Genomic DNA, 23033 nt, shown 5'->3' on the forward strand with positions numbered 1-23033 from the left:
CGGGACTTGATAATGTGTTCTTAGACCTCATAGAAATATGGAGAGAACACTGTGTCTGGGGTTGATAAGTCAGAACACAGCAATCATTGCCTTTCTGTCACCAACCAGAGCAGGTGGATTCTGACTCTGTGATTCATGTATAGGAGCAGTAATCCCATTATCAACCATCAACAATAAATATGCCACAGCAGGCATTCATATGGCTTGCTGTGATATGCAGGAGCTATTACTATGTACAGCGCGGCACAGAGCATGGGGCTATGCTAAAGAGCATTTGGATTATCAAGGGTTCAGATAAACAGAGCTATGTTGGGGAGGACTATCCGGGTGTAGTGGTGCATAGGGCCAGACAGTCAATTCTAGATAAGCAGAGCAGAAAATTTGGAAAGCTCTGAAAATTTTTAAAATGCCCTATAGTGTATGGCTGCTTGAAACATGGTAGGTAGAATGAAGCACTTGTGGTCTTGTCAGTGCTGGAAATGCATAGATGTAGGTGCCGTTTATGATACACGAATGCGCTCTCCGTAAGAACTGTATGAAACACGGGTAAAGCTGATTTAAGTTTCCTGGTGGAAATATTTCCAGAGTTTGCTAAATACAGAAGTAATAATATTAGCGCTGCTTGCCTGCCTTGTACCAAGGGGCAGGGGCAGATAGATGCTTTTCCACTTTATTTTAACTCTCTTCTGAAGATTCAGCAAGCAATTTATGAACATCAGGGCTGGAGGGCTTGTGGGAAAGGATGTTTGTTTTTCAAAAACGGACCTGATTTATGTCTAGTGGATAAATAATTCAAATGACATAATTTGTTACTAGTATAGCTGTATATTCTAAACCATTTTTGGATATAAGATGTTGCTTTTTTGTTTGTTAAATTTATATACCACCATCCAAAGATCACAGGACAATTTATAATGTAATAATATTATAATATAATATAAAAACACAAACACACCGACAGACAAAGCAATAAGCCCCCAACACAAAGTTAAAAAGGTCATGGATTATTTAATTAGCCAAAGGCCTGGAAGAAGAGGAATGTTTTCACCTGGTGCCTAAAGATATGCAATGAAGGTGCCAGGTGAGCCTCCCTGGGGAGAACATTCCACAAACGGGGGGCCACTGCAGAAAAGGCCCGTTCTTGTGTTGCCAACCGCCGGACCTCTTGTGGAGGGGGCACATGGAGCTGAAAGTGACCATGAGGGTCATCTAGTCCAACCCCTGCAATGCAAGAATCTTTTACCCAATGTGGGGCTTGAATCCATAACCCTGAGCTTAGTCTCGTGCTTCACCAGCTGAGCTGTTCCAGCAGATGATGCAGGTACAATATATCAAAGGGATATTGGGGGTAAATGAGAAGTCAAATAAAAGAAATCTTAGACTGTAACATCCCATGACACCCTGTGTTCTTTTTACATAATTATAAGGAAGGCTTAGTGAGATTAGAGCATAAAGAACTAGTTTACTTTATGTCAGGGTACTACGCTTTACACCTTCCATTAAGGAATGGTTTGACAAAATATGGGAATTTGTGGCTCTTTCTTTCTTTCTTTCTTTCTTTCTTTCTTTCAAGACAGGGTAATGTTTGGCTAAGATGGGCAAAGTTTATTGAATATAGTAATAGAAAGAGATTAGTACCAAATCCAGGTTATGGATTTGCAATTTTTTGATACCAATTAAGATGAAAGGGAGGTTGCTGGCTGAGACTCCCATAGGAATATCCTCATGTTATCGTATATGTAATGTTGCATTTGAATTTGAGAGCTTGTTAAGTTAGATATGAATTGTTTTGTTTAAATTGTATTACGAGGGAGAGCTGGGCCCTGACTGACTTCAGGTATAAAAGCTGCTGCAGCTGCTACCAGAGACCATCTTGCTGTTAGTGCAGAAAGACCTGCTGTTCAGGATGTCTAGAGACTATCAAGGAGGGGTGCTGTTTAGGAGTTTTTGCTGGGGGCCAAGCTTTAATTTTGGAGCTGCATTATTTTTGCTGTTGTTGATTTTTTAAAATATAGTTTTATTGTTAGACCTCATTATGCGGGGGTTGTTTAATTTTATTCTATTTTTGCTGTGGTGTTTTCTTCAGTTTATTGTTTGCCTATTTAAATTCCATTATATTTCTGCAACTCTTAAGAGTGAATTATGCAAAAAAAGTAAGTTATTTTGTGAACCACCTTGACCGTGGTTTATCTACGGAAAGGCAGCATACAAATAAATGACTCTTTATTTTCACAGGTCCCCACTTGATCTCACCACAATTAGCATTATCCTTGATCAACATAATTAACACACATCTCCCCCACCCCCACCCCCGCAGCTGAAGAGTTAATGCTTTATCGTCATTCGGAGTTGGACCTACAGAGTAAAGCTGTGATCCTATAATAAAATACAAGATGGTTTAATAATGCAAAAATTGGGGCTCCCAGGTGCCTGAATTGCTGAAGAGAGGAGGAACAGATTTTCTTTCTCTTGTGTCTTCATCAGCTGATGTGAGTGAGTAGCTAGAAGCTAGAACAGGCATAGGCAAACTCGGCCCTCCAGATGTTTTGGGACTACAACTCCCATCATCCCTAGCTAACAGGACCAGTGGTCAGGGATGGTGGGAATTGTAGTCTCAAAACATCTGGAGGGCCGAGTTTGCCTATGCCTGAGCTAGAAGCTACTCACTGGGGGGATTGCTCACAGGCCAGAGCCTATGATTTCCTGATAGGTTTGAGCTCTGACACCTCTCTGGGTCAAATAAGACAAGATGGAGATCTGTCACTGGATCTCGTCTCTCTTTTTAAACCGCAGCCCCAAACCCACTGATTTGGTTTACGAACCTGGTGGTGGAGGAGGGATTAAACTGTGTGCCTGCCAGCTGATACTTGCTCCATTTGGGAAAAATTACAGATACTGGAAGTTTTCCTCCCCTAATAAACAAGTAGGATAATTTGGAGGGAGATTTAAAATGGGGAAGTGACACATTAATTCACTCACTCAACACTGTGACCTTATCTAACTACTGGCTTCGCACAAGAGGGAAAGAGACATGTTTTGAGGTATATAATCAAGTGGTATAGAAATATTACAAAATAAAAATAAACAACAAGAGGGACGTGTAAGAAAATGCTGTTGGGTACCCTTACGTCCCGAGTGCTCCTGTTTAGGGTGTCAGCCATGCCCTAGTCCAGGCTGCCCATTCCATTCCCAACCCCAGCTAACTTATTTTCTTTTCCAATTGATACTCAATATTCTGCGGCTGCTGAGCATGTTGAGTCTTCCTTGGGTTTTGTGAGGAGTTTCCTCCTTAGGATCCCTCCCCCTGATACTTATCCAAACCTTGAGGCTCATCCAAACATGCAGATGCCTCCCACTTGTTTCTCAGTAGACCCATTTTGCCTCCAATCCACTCATCCCCTGAGATTGCTATTTGGAGGAGTGACTTAGAGATCCGTGGTTCACTCATGTTGCGTTTAGTTTGGTTAAGCATTGCCAGTTAGAAAGGGATGCATCAACAGGACCTCTCCTCTCACAGGGATACTTTCTGACTCTTCCTCCTTCCAAGATGGCTTCTTGGCTTGTAAAAATATTTGCACTACTGATAATAAGGTACATTAAAAAAAAAAAAAAAGATAAAGCTATTGGGAAAATGTATTCTGCTAAAGTAGCATAAAAATGTAAAATGCTGTGTTTCCTTTGTATAAATCTCAGGGATGACACATTTATTTAAAGGTGGGTGTCAGTCATCTAAAAATAAACATGGGATCAAAGTTCTGTTTACCATGGGATTAATAATTACCTCATTGATATGAACCAGAACCCAGTGACCCTGGAAAGCGTTTCCTGTCAGTCTTGACATACTGTATGCTTAGAAGATAATGCCATATGATTTATTTCAGTCGATACTTACAAATATTAGCTCAAAAGGTTCTTTCAAGCCAAATAGGAACATTAAAAATAGTTAGGTGTTTCCCCACCACCACCACCACCACTCCCTCTCTTCAAATCTTATCTGCAGGAAGGCTAAGGTTTACTAGAAGGGTTGAAGCATCTACATTTCAGCTATATGGAAGCAATTTATTTTTGCCAAGTCAAAGAGCCACGAACACCCAGAAGTCAGTAGCAAGAGGTGAATGCAAGGTCCTGTTTAACTCGTGAACCCATTGATCTTTGCATCCTTGAACTGGATGTCAACAATGAATGATTGCCCTAAGAGACTCAGAACATCAAGCCACTTACATTATAGATGCATTATGGTCTGTAATCCCACATCTGTGCCAATCTCTAGCACATAGCCATCTGTCAAGAATTTCCACGAGTTTTAATCTTGAATCATAAGTATAATCTTGACTCATACTCACTGAGGTAAAACATTACACTACATTTAATCAGTGTGAAGTATTTATTATAAGAATATATCTTTTAATAAAAACACTTTGTGGCTAATCCAGAATAAATAGTGGTATGCTGATGGAAGACTTAAGCCTCTTTCAAATTAATTTGAAAGACTTCACTCTCCTTCTCCTCCTGCTAATTTATGTCCTTACTTAAAATGTTTTGTAATAACTGGTTAAGAATAGAAATTCATATAAATACACTTACAAAAACCACATAAAGCATTTGTGCTTTGAAAGCAACTTTCCCTAACACTGTTTTGTTTATTTATGGGAATGAGCCCAAATTCTCCTTCACAAGAACTATACAAAGTAAGTGGGTTTTTTGCAATTCAAATGAGTCCCTAAGAACATAAGGAGGAAAATATGCAACCTGCCAGAATAGCATGAAACTTCAATATGAAAATTGTATCGGCAAGTGTCTACCAATTTCAAATTAAAAATCAAAGGGAGCCATTAAAAGAGGAGTGTGTTGTCTCCAATATGTAACACTGAGACACTTACACCTTCCCCAAAGAAGGGAAGAAGCCCAAATGGCAAGCCTTTCCGTTTACAATCCATAAATTATCAAGTCATTTCTCACTTGTGGAATTAATATTAGTCTACGCCCCCACATCATCTTGAGACCGGAGCAAGCCAAATTTTCAAACATTGATTCAATATGTCTGTGAGACTTAATGAACAGCATGGCATTCAGTAACTCCAGGAAAGAGGCATTTGCAGCTAATCATCTGCTTTTTCACTTTGTTTGGAGTTGTCTGTCGGTGTTTGTGGACCTGCTAGACACTGTGGCGGTGAGTCAGTTCCTGCTGGAAACTTAATGAAAGGAAGCGGGAGGAAAAACAGAATTTGGTCCCAAATAGCAAATCACAAAAATGTCCCTAAATATAGCAAGAAAGGATTGATAAAGGTGTATGGGCTTGTGACAACATAAAATTCCAGATGGAGATTTTTATTTTTATTTTCTCTCAGTTGGATGCCCAGGTCCTGAGAAGCATTTTTGTTATGTTTTTAAGACAGGTCAACAAGAGCCATGGTGTTTTTTTTACCTAAACCTTGCTCCAAAGACTTGCACATGATTGCACTCTCTCAATAAAACCCATTTCTGCTTCTTAGGCAGAAGAGACCTCAGTGTTCTTCCTGATTTTGCTACTCCCTTGACCAGTTTTTGCAAACACTCATAGCAGCACAGCAGGTTTGGAAGAGGAGCAAAGCGGTTACGATCTCCTCTCCAGAAGCTCACAAACTCCTTCACTTGTTCTAAATAATGGTTTGGTAACTGGGTCTATGCAGTGCTTTTTTTCTTTAAAAATGTCAGGGGTACTCATTTTGAAATATTTCCCCTCAATGAGGCCAAACTTAGATTCACAAAATGTTTAGGGGTATGCGTACCTCTGCGTCCCCCCAGAAAAAAAGCACTGGGTCTATGTATTATTTTTAGATTTTTTTAAAAACCCACAAGTATTCACCTACACAAAATTAAGCAAGAGTTATGCAAACTTGTTACAAATTATGGAAGTATTCTTCTTGCTTATCTGAAGTCTATATCTTTAGTGTTAAGTTAGAAAATATAATCAACTGTAGGGCTGAATGGAACATAACACACCATGACATGCACAGGAGCCAAATAGAATGTCAAAAGCCTCCAATATGCTATTGTAACCCAGTGAATGTGGCAAGTGTTTGTCTATCTGCACGAATTCCCTGCAAAGAAGGAAAATTATGAAAGCCTGAAGAATAATGCAATGCTCAGTACGTCAGTTAAGTTTAATTTGTTATCGTGGCTCAATTTTAAAAGGTTTAATTAAGCTTTTTTTTCTTAACCTCAAGCTTCCTGGTACCTTCCCCCATGTTTTCAAAACAGTTTGTCTAATTGTTACTGAAACGGTATCCAGTTTTATCTCTAGAAGGCTACTATGTGTGATTTGGTTCTGGCATTTCAGTCTATGCGCTTGGCTGTGTACGTGTATGTGCTTCGCTTTGCAACATTTCTATGGGCATCTAGTAATATAGGGCAATGGTTCTTAAAATCAGTTGAGCTAAGGGGTGCCTTGGCTCCCGCAATATATCTTGTGCCTTCAGTTAGAGCCAAAAAATCTGATCCCATCATCACCAATAAGTTCATAACAATGATCAATAGACAAGAGGTTTCACAACCAGCTTTTCACTGTGGTTTGTAAGTTTTCCTCCTCTGGTTTCAGGCTTTCCTGGACAGCTGACTGAAAAATACTATAACTGTGGTCCACATTGCATGGTCCACTTCCAAATAAAGTGTGAGGATGTGGAAACAAGAAGCCAGAAGAGAAGATTTTGCTGGGGATGAAGGAAGAATGCTAGAAAGGACAAGGAATCTCCTCTGCTTTGCTTCTAGTTAGGTGTATGTATCTGTAGCAGAGAGGAACTGTGGAGAATAAACTCTGAGGGTGAGTCAGTGACAAGTAGAGAAGAGGCAAGGTGAAGGAAGGTAGGAGAGGGACAAAGGGAGGAGAGATAGAGACTGCCCTAAGCCACTCTCAGACATCTGGTTCTAGATAGTGGGCCTCCATCTGTACTGTGCAGGTGAAAAGCTGAGAAGTGGCAGCTATAGTGGTTTGTAGTACAGTCAAACCTTGGTTCCCGAATGGCTTAGTTGCGAAACAAATCGGCTCCCGAACGCTGCAAACCTGGAAATAAGTGTTCCGGTTGCGATCGTTTTTTGGAAGCTGAACACCTGGTGCGGCTTCCACTTGAGAGCAGTAAGCTCCTGCAGGCAATCAGAAGCCGTGGCTTGGTTTTCAAATGGTTTCGGGAACCGACCAGACTCCCAGAATGGATTAAGTTTGAGAACCAAGGTACCACTGTACATCCATTGTACCTGGAGACATGGAACCACTTCTTCCTTCAGCAATACCCTCTCTCTCTCTCTCTCTCTCTCTCTCTCTCTCTCTGTGTGTGTGTGTGTGTGTGTGTGTGTCTTGCCTCCACCAGAACTGCCCCAACCCTGGATCATAGTCACTATCAAAGTTGAGTGGCTGAGCACATGATTTGCTAGGGTTCCATCCTCAGCACCTCCAGGCAGGGTTGAGAGACACTTTGGTCTGATATCCTAAAGCAGGCTTGGCCAAACTTGGCCCTCCAGCTTGCTTTGGGACTACAGTTCCCATCATCCCTAGCTAACAGGACCAGTGGTCAGGGATGATGGGAATTGTAGTCCCAAAACAGCTGGAGGGCCAAGTTTGGCCCTGCCTGCCCTAAAGAGACATGGCTTGACATTGTAGGCAATATTGGCCTATATGGAGAAATGATCTGACTCAACACAAAACAACTTCTTATGTACTCTATTCCTTCCTTATGAATTGTGAGAATTGACCCCTCCTAGTGAACCAGTTGGGTCCTAAAGCAAAAAAAACCCCTAGACATAAACTAATTGAGTGAGGGGGGATATGGCCCACCAAGAATAAATGTTGAGCCATTGCAAGAAACAGGCCAAGAAGCAAGCACAGCTAAGAGGCAGGTGCTCCAGTACTGGGACCATCTGTCTTGACTGAGAACTCCTCAAGCTATTTTTTGCTGTCCCAGGCCAGCTTGTCTTACAACTTCTGCATAAATGACATTCGGCCAACAGCAGCATTTACAGGGACGACACACCAACAAGAGCCAGTACAGTGTGCCAGGGAGCATAGTGAATGTGGACCATGCTGACCCTGCGTTCAAAACTCTGCAGAACTCTGAAGTTCTGTTAGGGAGCTTGGACCAGTAGCAATCTTCAAACCTCAAAGGGGTTTCTTTTGTGATGATAAAATGAAAAACTCCACATATCCTTCCCCCAGTTTCTTGGAGGCAAAGTGGAATGCAAATGTGATAAATAAATGAAGAAGCACCACAGAGTGTTGGCTTTCTCAGCCATTCAAAGGCAAATAGACTCTCCATCAGGGATTCCATTTGGGCCATTGTAGCAGCCTGCGGACTTGGGAACAAAGTTGAAAGCAAATAATTGGTACATTTCATCTTTGGATTTCTGGGGTGAAAGGGGTTATTCACCACCTTTTAAGGTCTTATATTTAGGCATCAGGCATTGGTCCATTTCCCGAGAAGTAAAGATGCTGGAGGTTTTTAAGTTGTGGAGTCCATGACCTATTCTGCTTGTTTAATTTTTTTCTAACCTTAGGTCACAGAGCATGGAGGTCTTAGTTCTTGGCAGAAGGGTGACTGGAGGGAATGGATGCTGTCTGTGGTGACCTCTGACCTTTCAAAAACTCTGCTTTCTGAGTGGAGAAGTGCTTAAGACTTGGCTCCGGTTTATTAAAGCATACCAATGTTCTTACAGCCTCAAAAAGACTGGCATGACTTTAATGCCTTCAGTAGAACTAAAATAGAGTGTAATGGCCGGAACAGATGGCAGATGGTGTCTCATGAAGCCCACCATAACCTTTCTTGCAACTCTGTTTTATTAACCCTCCTCCTGCCCCCAAATCACCAGCCATTTACAACTTTGGACTAATTGTAATGTCAGCACTACTAGACTAGTTTAGGGCACATCTGAATTCTAACCTGCTGCATGGACCACACATTAGCTGGTGTTAGAAACAATGTCTTTATACACATGAAGTAGAAGATACAGGGGGGGGGTCTTTGTGTCTGGATGCCAACAGCAAGAAGAAGCAGTGAGGGACTTGAGTGGGTCTTGACTGGCACAAAATATGCAGCAGTTGTGTCATCATGCAGATATATTTAAAGTGTGTGTATACTTTAAAGATATGTTTATACTTTATACTTTAAGATATATTCAAAGTGTGTGTATACTGTATTTACATTAATTTGAAGTTGTGTCAGCTGACTACGAAGTCACTTTGCAAGTGCTATTGATTACCTGTGCCTTTGTCCACATGGTTTGATTGTGTGGGCAAATAAAAACACGGTACCTGGAGTCATTGTGATATCAGGTGATTGACAGGTGGGAAGCAGGGGACACTGAGAAGCAGGGGGAACCCCGAGTGCAGGGGGCACTGTTACATGCATTAAGTTTTGCCACAGTTTCTACATGAAAACATGTTAATGTGAAAGAAAATATTTTCAACTTACAAAGAGTAGACAATATGGTTTCAGGTTTCCCCTGTCCTTGGCAAACATTGTGCAGAAAATGAGGTGCATCTTTTAGAGCTGCTGGAGATCAGACTTCTGCTTTCCTTGAAAAGGTAAACACTGTGCAAGTTGTCATAGGCTGTTTGCCATGTGTACCTTAGGTCCCCTTGAGGACATTACAGTAGGCATTAGTGAAGTGGAGAAATAAATTAGGTCATGAACACTCTGAGGGCTTTTTTGTGTGGCCAGTGACATTTGCCAAAATAAAAATAAGAAAAATCAGATAGTGGCTGAAGGATAAAATACTTGTGACTTCTTAAGAAGCCCTTATAATCCTGGCAAGCATTTCATGTGAACACAATAACATGCCTCCAACATATATACACACACACAATTACAGGCGTGCACCACAAATACACAAAACTATTGAATTATGTGTTGAGAGACAGTGGAATTCTGAGACAGACATGTCTTTTGGTGTCCTACTGATGGTGGCAGTTGTAACAACATAAGTAGTCATTTTAATTAAATCTCAGCGATCTCTAATTTCTTGCATCCCTTATTTGGCACTTATAGAGAGCAGGAGCAAGTTGTGAAAAAGACCAGGAAAAATATATGAATTTCACCTGAAACCATATTTATGCCTGCATTTGCCTTCCACTCTGTGATAAAGACATAGACAAATTTTGCTCTACACATGGAAGGCTGCTGGCTCTGCTCTTATGATGCTTCACAATGCCTTGAGAAAATTTGAGAGCACCACCTACTTCCTTCATCCATGTGACAAGCTAAGACTGCAAGAGCAGAGAGGTATTTAATGCTGCCCCCCTAGTGGACACTTGACAGATAACTAGAAGGGTAGTTGTCTCCTCTCAGGGCTGAGCTATATGTAACTTTTGTTTCATGCTCAGCGACCACATTTGGTTTTTAAAAAATTAATTCTAGGGTCAGGTTCCCTGATTTTCATCAGCACTGCACAGAGAAGTGTGTTTTAACCCCTTCTTCTCTCACACAATTATCATTAAGAATAACTCTCCCATTGCTGCCAGTGGGTGTTATTCCCTCCCAAAGGCTAATTGCAACTTGGGAATTATTTTTATTGGGATCACCAAAGTGATGGAAGGGGTTAAACCTTCTCTCCCTGTGTGTTGCCTATCTGTGTGAATGCCTAATTTATTTATTTTTTTAAAGAAACCAGAAATGGTTGCTCACTACACAATTAAAATGATACTTGTTTGACCCCTAACATTTCCTGATAGCAGCTGCAGTGGGGAGATTTGGATTGGAAGAATGGTAGGAGTGAAGTGTTGAAATCCCATCCCTCATGCTACTGCCCTAATCCATATTTCTCTACCTTCAATATGGCTGTTATTTAGTAAAGAAAAAGCAGGCATGCAAGGGCCAGCCATGTGATTAACATCACGATTAGTTTGGCCCACAGCGGACTCCATCAGCATTTTTAAAGTTTATTATTCTAGCTGGCATTTCATGGCCATGAATAGGATACATGTGTGGTAGATTCCATAGGAACCGACAGAATTTCACTATAACTTTCTTAAATACATATATTTGATCTTGTTACCTGCCTTCAGGATGTGGTGACAGAAGTACTCAGTAAAAGCATGTTCACACTCTAAAACTAAAGTTTTACGGGTAGCGCTTGCACTCTAGTATATTTATCCATTGCATACTTGTTTTGCATTACCAACTCCCAACATTCTTTATGCAGCAGATGAAATAGAAGTAACGAGTTCTCAGATGTAATTAGAATAGCAGAGCACAAGTTAGAGAAGTCCTGTAAAAAAGAACCATAAATCTGTAAGTTCCAACACAATCTTCACACATTTGCAAGGACTCAGTGTAAGGATGTTATCACTTCTACAAACTGATTTTTGTTCCTGCCTCGATTGCCACAATGAATGGGCATCATTTACCGGCACACTCTGAATGACACATAAAAAACCTAATAACTTCCACCCATATCAGCATGCCAAGTTCCAAATTTAATGGGCACATTGATTATTTCCGAGAATATACTTTCCCAAGTCAAGGCGGGAATGACTGTCTTACTCCAAATGGGGAGTAAGCCTTCACAGGGCAAGTTAACTAAGGATTCCATTTAATAACATGGAAGCTGTGTCATATACAGAGTGAGTCCTTTAAAAGAGGCCCCGTGGATACTGAGTACACATGTTCCACAGAGCCTCTTTTAAAAGACTCACCCTGTATGTGGTGAAGCTGTTGATCCATCCAACTCAGTATTGTCTCTGACTGGCAGGGGGTGCGCAGATTTTCAAGCCAGTTTTCCTAATCCCTACCTGGAGATGCCAAGTTTTGAATCTAGGACCTTTTGCATGGAAAGCATGTGCTCTACGACTGAATGACAAATTCTCCTGGAACATATGCAGATGGGTAACTCAGTTGGTTAGAGCGTGGTGCTGGCAACACCAAGATTGCAGGTTCGATCCCCGTATGGTACAGCTGCGTATTCCTGCATTGCAGGTGGCTGGACTAGATGATCCTCAGGGTACCCTCCAACTCTACAGTTCTGTGGTTCTATGTGGGGAAAGGATCGACACATACCTACATACCCTATGTTTCAGACTTGATGTAATTATTGTGCTGGAGTATCTATATTCCTGGTCATTATTAGGTACAGCAAATGCTTTCAAAATATAGTGGCTATCTGTTCAAGTGTACAACTTTAACTGTTGCCACCACACACAGAAATAGATTTGCTCCCACCTCCTGAAGCCTGAAGTGGCAACCCTGAGATGAAAATGCAAGCAGAGACCTGAAAATCCATTCTGCAACGGCTGTTCGAAGCAACCATGCTGGAAATTCTAGCAGAGCTCTTGTGCCTTTCAAGCATACCGAAGTAATGTATAACAGTACGGGGGAGTGTGTGGCAAAGGGGGAGCCAGCGCCAGAGTTAAGGTGGCCTGGGCGGTCCTCCTGCAACAGGGTGCCAAGCTGAGGGGGTGCAAAATTGAGAAGATCCATAATGGAGAAGATTCATCTCAGAGCGCCAAATTCTGGCCTCGCATAGGGTACCATCTTATGAACTATTACCAAATTCCACCCCTAGTGGAGGTATAGTTACTTCTATGCCTGCCATGCACCTTTCAAGGGAAGAGAGTGCCTGTAAAAACTAAAGGTTTGCAGCACCCGTTCCTCTGTAATACCGTCAAATCTCTCTCCACAACCAATACTGTTCAGTAAAAGCTGTGGCTTTTCCAGCTATGTCCCAGATCCTACGATGTTACCGTGTGAGGAGACAATTGCCATATGAAGCAATTTTAAGTGGCTCTCATGTGACAGCCATTTCCTATGCCATCCATGTCTTGTCTTCAATCTAATGTAGGTAGATGCACTTAAGTATCCATGAAATCAGTAAGACTTACACGTGCCTAATTCTTCAGTAGTCCACGCTACCTAAACTTGAAAGATAAGTATTTTAAGTGAGAATACTTTAGTTCCCAACTGCATTCCTTCTTTGGCAGATTTCTAAGTAGGCACAGAAATTCCATACTGCCTTTTACACCATTATATCATTTTAACAATCATTTCTTGAGTTCATTTTTAGAAGGTTTTGATGTACCTGGAATCATGGAGTTTTCCCTCATCACCAGCCTCTAATGATTCTCTGAGCAGGCAGAACATTGTTAATGCAAATCATGTTTTAAGCTGGGGATGAGGGATCAACAACATATAGCTCCTGCCGAAAGAGTTATTAGGCCTTGCAAACTCAGATAAAGATATCAAAGGCTTTGATTTTGATGACCCGTTAGAACATGTAGCTGCTTAATAGATAACTCATCTTTATTGCCATTTTAGAAACTAGATTAAGGCTGTCTTTATTATGCTGACATTATTACAGAGTGTGAGAGATGCGGCAGCACATAATCAGTTGATGGCAGGCAGGAAAGTGTGTAAGGATGGAATATCAAGGGGAGGAGAAAAGGAAGAAATGTGTGCAAACCTTTCAAGTGCAGACATGGGTAGAGATGGGACTTGAATTTTATTTGCTTGGTGTTATTTATATGCTGCTTCAGGTGCAATAGGTGCAATAGATGTGGGGTCCCCAACCTGTGGGCCACTAGTTGTCCACCACCTTCATCCAGATAATTATTGGCATGTCTGTAAAAATACAATTAAAAATCATGCAGCATTTAACACAATATTGCAATAGCTACAACAGGCAGAAAAAAATCATTAAGTGATCCACCAAGATGCTCATCGATTTCTGCGTGGTCCGTGGGAAAAGGGTTTGGGAACCACTACAATAAATTGAACAGTGGACAGTTTAATGACTATTGTGATAGTGTTAACTCCCAAATTTGGTTTACTAACCATTTTTGTGTGGCATTTTATTCTGTTTTATTAACCCTAAGAACTGTGCCCAGTGATGGAACACATTTTGCAAGCAAAAGCTCCCAGGTTTCAGGCACGACTGGAATAATCTGAAACCCATGAGACCCACTAGCAGTGAAGAGTAGGTAACACTAAGCTAGATGGACGACTAATCTGTCTTGGTGTAAGGCAGCTTTCCCTATTCTTATTTTAAAATTAAGTTTCTATTATTTTCAGTGCAGGGTAATACCAACAAAATTTAAATTGAAAGACTCTGAACTCCCAGGCTGTAGACAGTTCAAGAACTGAAGTATACAACATAGTTAGATAGCAAAAGGAAGGAAGTAAAAAATGTGCAGCTAGCACAGTGATTATACAGCACTTTTTATTATCAGAATGCAAGTTAATGTTGATCAGAGTCTAACAGCAGGCTCAGGTGGCATGTAAGATAAATGGGAATCCAGTCTAGTAAAAGCAGTATGTGTTGATGGGTTTTGCCAGAACTTGAGCTACTGGTGTATGCTTTTCATAATTAACATAATTACTAGAATTGTCATAATATATATTCTCAAATATATAGGTATGTCTCAATTGTCCATTCCAGATATGGACTACATTGGGTTTCTTTGTACATCAAGGCTCAGATTCACAAAGCTTACACATTCAAACCCACATGGAGCTCTGGGGGGAGATTGTAAATAAAGAAGGTAATATGAAGAGGGAGATACAAGATAAAGAGCTGACATGAGGGAGGAAGGGAGAGTATGGGGTGGTGAAAATGCTGCGGATGGATGCTGATAAGGTGGAGTAAGAGAAAAATTAAGGTAAAACTGAACAGCCCCGAGAAAGCTTTGGAAGTACTCTCGTTGACTTCAGCAGGGATTAGAATCCCTCTGATAGATCTGCAGACTTTGCATCATCCTTCCTCCAGCTTATTTGTAGGGTTGTCTGCTGAAAAAGGTAACACTGGCTAGATCAGACATATCCAAGCAGAAGCAGCTGGAGTCCATTCCTCTTGCTGCATTGTTAGCAGGTGGTGTTACAGAAATTCCTCCTCCCTCCACTATATGTTTAGTTAAGTATATAATGCATGAGATACATGTAGACATCCCTCCTAAATGTCTCATGGGTCCACCCCCCCCAACTCAAATTATTGCTAGTTCTGCGTATTGGCATGCCAAGGAGGGAATGTTTGTTACCTTGCATAATTTGGTCCATTTTGGAATATCTGTGCTGGCAGGCCAGAGAGCATGCTAGGAAAATGTACTCAGAATGGGTTGTGCTGGCAAAGTTATGTGAAAGGCTATTTGCCTGCACTCTGTTTGGCAGTAAAAATGGTGTTATTAGCCTGTCATGTTTATGAGCACTGAGATTCATGGAATTGACATTTATTTATTTATTTTTTAATGGTGAGAACGGAGCCAGCTTGATTCTCATCTGTGACTTTCAAAGGTTTCCGTTTCCAAGGCATTAGACTTTTGGAATGGGCTTGTGTACTGTTACTTCACTGCAGGACGCCCCATTTACCTTCGCTGTGTTGGAAATGCCTACGTTGGACTGTGCATTTTCACGTTCTCATCCAGCCCTGTCAAAAAAATACAGAGTTTTTAAATACCCCCTCAATCAACACAGCTGGGAAAAATTGAGAAACGTTCTTAGGAAAAGTTCTAGCAGGTGAGCTGTGGTTTGGTACAGATTTGGCAGTGCTTCCAGGTAAAACAGATGGCAATGACCTCCCTTGGGCCTGGTATGTAGAATACACATCAGATGTGTGGGAGATGGGCCAGAGAGGCCGTCTGCCTGTGCGAGGAGAGGGAAAGATGCGTTCCATGTGATCAACTTGTTCTTCCTTGAGATTTTTTGGGGGGGGGGATTGGCGTGGGGAGGTGAGAAAGGAAGGATATCTTTCCCTTTGCAATGAAAGTAATTCAAGAGGGACCTTCCTGGACTGTACCATTTTTGCGCTTCAGAAACGCTGGCTATCATTTCGAATTACATCATGTGCTGAAAGCTCACACTGGTTCTGTCGGGTTGCTGGTGGGGGACCAAGAAAGCCACATTAAAGCCTGGAAGGTTGGCTTCTGCCTCCTGGTGCCGAGGTCCTCCTGCCAGTGCATCCCTGAATGTTTGAAAGCGAATGCTTTGTTACGAAATATTCCTCCAGCCCAAGCTCTGCGTTTGGCTTTTCGTTTTCCCCTCCTTTGGTCCTTCGGAGCATCTGTTCCTTTTCCCAATGATATCACTCTTTCGGTTACACAGGTCTGGGCTGAAGGGATGGAGAGGAAATGTCCCTGCAGAAACACACAGAGCAAAAGAAATAAAACTATGTGAGCAAGAAGCTGCCAGTTTAATTACATTTAGCTCTTCCCCCCCTTTTAATTGTTACCAATTGCCCACTCAACTCTTTTGGGACGTTAAATACCAAGAATGATATTTTGCACTCCAGTAAGTTCTGGTGCTGTGAGCCTGGCAATTGGAGAAATTAAGAGTAGGGTCAGTGCAATGTAATGTTACGAAGCTTGCCAGTCTTGCTTTTTCCTTTTTGTGTGTGTGTGGGGTGGGCGGGCTGGGGGATCACATTTTTAAAAAAGATCAGACATGAAGAGGAGGGCAATGCTCAAAAGAACGTCATTTGCTCTTGCTTCTGGGCTAATCATATCAAGGTTGTAAACTACCTTTTTTGATATTGATTTGATATTCATATAATTATCAATAGTTGCACTAATAATAATAATAATAATAATAATGGGGTTTTATTCCCCAGCAGGTGCAGCTGAAGTTTCTGTGGGACTCATCCCTGGCCGAAAGAGTGTCTTTGGGTCCCTGATCCGCTGTAGTTTATAAGAGGGGAAGAAGAAGAAGAAGAAGAGAGGAGAGAAGGGAGAGGGGGAAGGAGGAGCGAGAAAGAGAGAAAGACGGAGCCCAAGCAGCCCAGACAAAGCCACAGCCAAGTGGCTCTGCTCAAGTCGCCCTTCCAGCTCCCTGCCCGTCTCTTCCTCACGGGCAGCAGCAACTACAACCAAGCGGGGAGAGCTGCCCCTCCCTCGCTGCCCCCTCAGCCACCAAGGGGAATCCATTCTTTCCAGCCCCGGCGCTTTTCTGCCTCCTCTTTTCCCTCGGTCTCAGCGCCTCAGTGGCCGCTTCTTTCGTCGGACTCCGGGCGGGCGCTCTCCTCGCCTTGCCCCGCTCGCCCCTCAAGTTGCCCCCGGGAGGGCAGAGGGCGCGGTGGGCGGGAAAGACGAACCTCTCTCGCTCGCTCGCTCGCTCTCTCTCTCCCTCGCGCGCGCGCGCGCTCTCTCCTCGCCGCTCCCTTTCCCAATCAAAGCTACCGGCGCGCGGCTTTAAGAAGGTGTGGGGAGCGGGCGCGCGGGAGGGAGACGGAGAGGAGGAGGAGGAGGAGGAGGAGGAGGAGGTGGCTGCTGCTGCTGAGGCTGAGGCGGCTGAGGCGATTTCTGTCTTTCTCTCTGTCCGCGGCGGGGAGTCGCTCGCGGGGCAGCGGCGGCGGCGGCGGCGGCGCCAAACTTCTGGGTCTGCCCCAATTCCTGTCAAACTTCGCTCCCCGCCTTTGGCGCGCGGCGCTCTCCGCCTCCGCTTCTTTCTTGGGGGAGCCCCCCAGCCTTGGATGACCGTGAGGAGCTGGCGGCGACCGGAGCAGCGAGCCGAGCATGGAGCCCAAGCGGACCCCGCCAGCCCCCCGGCCACGGCCACGGACTTTCCCCTCCGGGCGACGGACTTTCCCCGCCGGGGCGCTGCTGCTGGGCGTGATGCTCTGGGCGTCGTCCCAGGTGGCCAAGGGCGCCGTGGGCTACTACCCGCGCTTCTCGCCTTTCTTTTTCCTCTGCACCCACCACGGCGAGCTGGAGGGGGACGGCGAGCAGGGCGAGGTGCTCATTTCCCTCCACATCGCGGGAAACCCCACCTTCTACGTGCCGGGACAGGAATACCACGGTAAGGGTCCGGGAGGGAAAAGCACCTGTGAGGGGCTCCTCCAGGTCTCGGCTGCTGCTCTTTGCCTGAAGAAAGAGAGTTGGGGGGGGGGGGTTTGTTGCTGCCGGGCGCGTGTTGCGCCGCCGACACCGGCGCGCCGCACTTCAGAGAAGGGGCCACTTCGGAGCGCGCAGTTCGAGGGATTCCGCCGCCGCCGCCGCCCCTCAGGCAGCCTTCCCCGCCGGTTCGCGGCTTCTGCCCCCGGCTCTTTCTAGGTCTGGGGGCGTAAGGGGGGAGTCGGTGGCTTCATTCCTTGATCTCGGGGCTGGAGGCAGACGAAGACTTGCGCAGAACAAAAAACCCATAGGAAAGGAGTGGGGCTCTGCCACGACCACCTTACATCCCCTTGATTTCAGTGGGTTTAGCCCGGCTAAGGCTGGATCTAGTCCTTTGCGGGGGGGGGGCGCCCCTGCCCCCACGAACCAGGCCTATCAGTTGGTTTGACGGGAAGAGGAAATGGATTTATGTGGTGTAACCCGAAGTACTCCCTGCCCCCCCCCAAGTCATTTTTGGGCAACGAATTTGGTTTCTTCCCTTGTTCTCAGCGCAAGTCTTCCTCCAGCCCCCCACCCCCGTTGCTCCTGTTCTTCGCTTCCTAGTTTTGTCTTCAGAGCTTTTGCGCGCTCCTCCTCTTTAAAAAGGAAGTCGAGACACCCTGTTATCTCCATCCCTTAATCTGCAGTCTAGAAAACTTTTCAAAAATCTATTACACTACTTTTTTCTCTTGTTTGCCACAAATCTGAGAGGCTTTGTCTCTAGAGCAGAGGGGTTAGTGATGGGAAAAGGTGACATTGTGGAATAGCAAGAGGAAATCCTGCATTTGCATTTGTGCTTAGGACAATGATTCCAGTGTCCTTTGGTATTTTTTTATTTTTTTTTTAATGTTGTGTAATGTTTCAGATGATGTGTTTGGGGTTAATTTATTGATTCTTGAATGTGTTTTTCAATCTTAAATGTGATTTTATTTCAAATAAAAGATTTATGATAAAAAGCTATTGTGCTGTATTGGCTTGATGAAGTGCTGGAATTGGGGCAGCGAGATCTGGGTTCAAATCCATGCTAAGCCATGAAGTTCATGTGAATGACTATGGGCTACCCACTAAACTACATGAGGGGGATATACATGGGTTTCACATTCTTTTTTTATCTTCCTAACACCATCCTGAACTATTTGGAAGTTGGATGCCATTAAAAATGCTGCAGATGAAATATTAGCTAATAATTCCTCATAAATTCATTCGTAAATTATTATAATTCCTTATTAATTTACATGGTATGTGGGTTGCGCATCAAGACAGTGTGGGGGAGTGGTGGGTTTAGGAGGGAAAAATTTGGTTGTTCTGTTTGGGATCTATGCAGCATGAACCTAAGCACATCTACTCTGGGAAAAGTTCCATTGAGTTCAGTGCAATTTACTACAAAGTACTTCGCATGCTCACTTGGAGGGTAACACATGTCCTTAAGCTTCGTAGGATTTACTTTTGAGCCAACATGCTTGGGATCACAGTGTTGGTCCAGCCTCAAAGCCCAGAATGATTTTAAACACTGCTGCTTGTCTAAGAGTGGGTGGGAGTATTTTATATTGTATTCTACCCCAAGACTTCATGACAGGCAGGGTGGGATAAAAATCCTAATTAATAAAGGGAAAAGAAGACAGGTGCTGCTGGCTACGTCCTTGTGACAGAGATTTAACATAAAGTACTTTTATTGATTTAATTAGGACTTCAAGAACGTTTAGTTGATTGGGACCTGCTCAAATAGAAACTGTTGTCTGGTATCGCCTGTAGATATTTTCAAGCTTAGCTACTTGTTAACTGTGACCTAAAAGAAAAATAAGTGATTACTTGCAGAGTTTGTATGTCATTTATGATGTAAATTATGAAGACAAATGAATCCTTGGGGGTTCCTTTCTATTTTGGTCCTGGTAGCATGACTACTGATAGCCTAGAGTGAACGTTAACCTCTCTTGTCTCAAACTGTGTGTTAAAACCTGTACTTCACTGGTGTGCAAATGCTCACTGCCCTTGTTGATACCTTTCTCTTGGGCTGTGTAGCTGGTTGTCAAAGGCATTTTTTTGCTTCTGGAGAATCATGCAAAGGCTCTTAGGATTTGGAAGAGAGACTTTCCACTGCCCTCAGTGGCCTTTAGAGTGTAGAGCCCAGCCTGAATAGATAGCAGTTCCATTGCTTGGTAAATGCACACAACGAGTTGAGTGGTGCCATTTGAAGGTCACCCATTAACTTCCGTAAGAATGATCAGCCAATATGATTGTGACACAGGCTTGACCCCAGAAGTGATTGAGCTTTGTTACTCAGTGTGACCTCAAGGATGGGGATAATTTTGACGATAAATGTTGAAAGTGAGACTGTTAGGTCAGACGCTCAAAGCTGGGTTCAGTGAACCAATCAAGTTTTATTGGAAGATCCTACATTGTCCTTAATTTTTTTCTTTGTCCCTAAATGGAAGAGCTCTAGTTGTTAGGTTGAAGTGAATTTTTCACAGCAAGAGGGAATTACCTTTACAGAGCTAAAGAAAGCTGCTTTTGTTTCGCCGTTCTTTTATTTCTTTTCCCATAGTTCTTAGTCTTCCGGAACACTATTGCCCGCTTGTTCCATTTTGCTTCTAACTGTAAGTTGTCTCACATTGAGCACTCCAGTAGCTGCTCTGCATCCAATGGTGATGCTGGAAGTGGGAGCACATTTTGGGTGACATCACTGAGCAGCAGCTGGGGGGGGGTTGTTGGAGCCAGGGAGTGGTGGGACAAGCAGTGCTGAGCTGCTGTGATGTGCAGTTGAATGATGGCAACTGCACATCACACGCCATCCTGTCAGCACTGCTTCCACCTGCCAGTATGTACAGGAAGGACCTTCCTTCTTGCTTGGATGTTGCCCAGTATTGACAGCCACCAAGCCATTTTCCCCTGTCAGTATTCATCCCTAGGAGATTATTATTTTTTTAAAAAAGTTTAGATCCCTAGTATCCATGTTTATCACTGGAGTCATTTAGATGTACTCCCCCTTTGTGTTACCTTTATTTTTTATTCTGTTAAACTGGTTTATCCAACACCTCCAACATGACCCAAATCTGTATATATTCTGTTAGCCTCTCACTCAATGCACAGGATAAAGCAGAGACGGACCAATACCCTAAACGTTTATTTGGATGTGTGTCCAACTGAATTAACTTGGCTTCATTTCTGTATATAAGTGCACATATTTGCAGTCTAAATCAAATAGGGTGAAACAGGTGGAAGAAGCTCTTGTATGGGGTGGGGGCAGGGAGAGAGAAGGAGTTTGGTTACCTTTGGTTTGGCCATTAGCATAAAAAAACTTTCATGAACTGCCCCTGCCATTTTCACATGAGCAAACCAAAAGTGTAGGCTTCCATAGCCCAGTTCTTGGCCAGCGACAAATTTCTGGATCTTAAGAAATGTGATCATGTAACTGCAGCTTTTGTTGTTGTTGTTGTTGTTGCCCACAAAACAACAACTCACATTTTCTGTTTAAGAACCCCAGGAGCTTTTGGTTTTTTTGTTTGTATAATAATAAAATAACAATAAATGTAGACCCTTATTATTTATGACTTCACTCTAGACTGTGACAGGGCAACTACTTTCTCTTAGCACCCATATGTGATATTTTGCACATCCAGAACAAAATACCTTGAGACACTATTGCTACAAAGTAAACAAGGCACATTTAACATCATAGCATGTATTATTTGTGTCTGAATTCTCTTATTTAGATGAAAGGATTTATGAGAGATCAAAACATTTAAAAGTTTTATTACACCAAGAATGCCAGGAGTTGCCTAGTGCTACTAACACATGTATATTTTAGTTTAGCCAATGGCATTTGTACTCAATTGTCTGTAATGGACGCTTTCTCTCACTCTTATCAGTTTGTCCTCAAATATTTTAGATGCATAGATACTAGAAGATCATGTAGGAATGTTAGTAATATGCTATTGTTGTGGAAGGGAGGGAGGGAGAAAAACACACACCCCTAGTGGCACCTTATCCAAATATCAGCCGAAAGCAAATTTTCATACCCAGGTAAAATACTTGGGGCCCGTAGAATCTCTGGTGACCACAATGGAGCAACTCTTAAGTACCGGTAGTTTTTCCACACTTGAGACTTAAGTAAGATTTATTTTAAAAGGGTCCTTAATATGACTATAAAAAATGTCATGTATGCATTTAATATTTCTTCCAGGTTCTCTTGCACCTGAACAGCATTTAGATGTGGCACAAAAAACAAGTGATGGTTTGAGATGGGCTTCTTAGCATCATGTGATAATGCCAAGGAATTCCCACAGATTTGTAGGAGGGGGATCTGAGAGCTAAGAGCTAGAGTCTCTTCTTATGGAAAAGGTTGAGAGAGTCAATTGAATTATATGCTCTGTTGCTTAAACTCTTCTCCCAAACTGTCAGCACAGAGTAAGATGGATTCTGAGAGCACTTCTCAGCTGCTATTTTCAAGTAGCATTCAATCACAAACCAGCAAATTCAAGCCTTTGCAATTATAGTTGATTGGGAGGTCTGGCACAACAAATCCGCTTCCCCAAAATACTGGACTTTTTGTGATAAGGGAAATGCACTGGGAAGTGTGAGATGGCACTCAGTTTGACGCAATGCCACCTAGCCTCCTTGCAAACAAATCAGAATGTGGTGTAGTGGCTAGACTAGGACTGGAAGGAACCAAGTTCCAATCCTCATTCAGCAAATCTGGACCAGTTGATTTCTTTCAGTCTAATCTATAAAGAACATTTGAAGCTCACAGCTTCTCCCCAAGAATTCTGGGAACTGTAGTTTCCCCTCACATAGCTACAGTTCCAGCACCCTTGGCAAACTATAGTCCCCAGTATTCTTTGGGGAAAGTCATGTGCTTTACATGTGCATTTTATGTGCTTTTAAAGGATGGTGTGGATATGTTTGGTCTCACGGGGGTTCTTTTGAAGATAAAAGGTGTCAGGTGAAGGGAATGGGAAAGATGGGGTATATAAATGCAAATAAGACTTATGAGCAAGACCACATGAACATGGTGTGCTATAAATGCATGAATAGGATTCAGGTACATAACTACTAATGAGGTAATTTCCTTCCATTTGCATTTGATGTAATGTTATCACACACAGTCAGACTTGAACTACCACCTTTTTTGTGAAATAAAATACTTTTGTGTATTATCAGCCTGTAGCCATGATTTGTGACCAAAGTTCTCTAATTGCAAAAAAAGGAGAAAGTTTTAGTTGTA

At 42.9% G+C, this 23033-nt stretch overlaps 1 protein-coding gene across 2 annotated transcripts in view; it reads left to right on the forward strand.

Moving 5' to 3' along the window:
* The first annotated feature begins 17189 nt into the window (after positions 1 to 17189).
* RELN (reelin) overlaps positions 17190 to 23033 on the forward strand; it is a 285563-nt gene continuing 279719 nt past the window's right edge. For both annotated transcript variants that reach the window (XM_081023370.1, XM_081023371.1), the window contains exon 1: positions 17190 to 17738. In XM_081023370.1, coding sequence (XP_080879496.1) covers positions 17456 to 17738 — 283 coding nt within the window. In that variant the 5' untranslated portion in view covers positions 17190 to 17455. The remainder of the gene's footprint in view (positions 17739 to 23033) is intronic.

This window comes from Podarcis pityusensis (assembly GCF_964106645.2).
Source record: "Podarcis pityusensis genome assembly, chromosome: 10".
NCBI lineage: Eukaryota > Metazoa > Chordata > Lepidosauria > Squamata > Lacertidae > Podarcis > Podarcis pityusensis.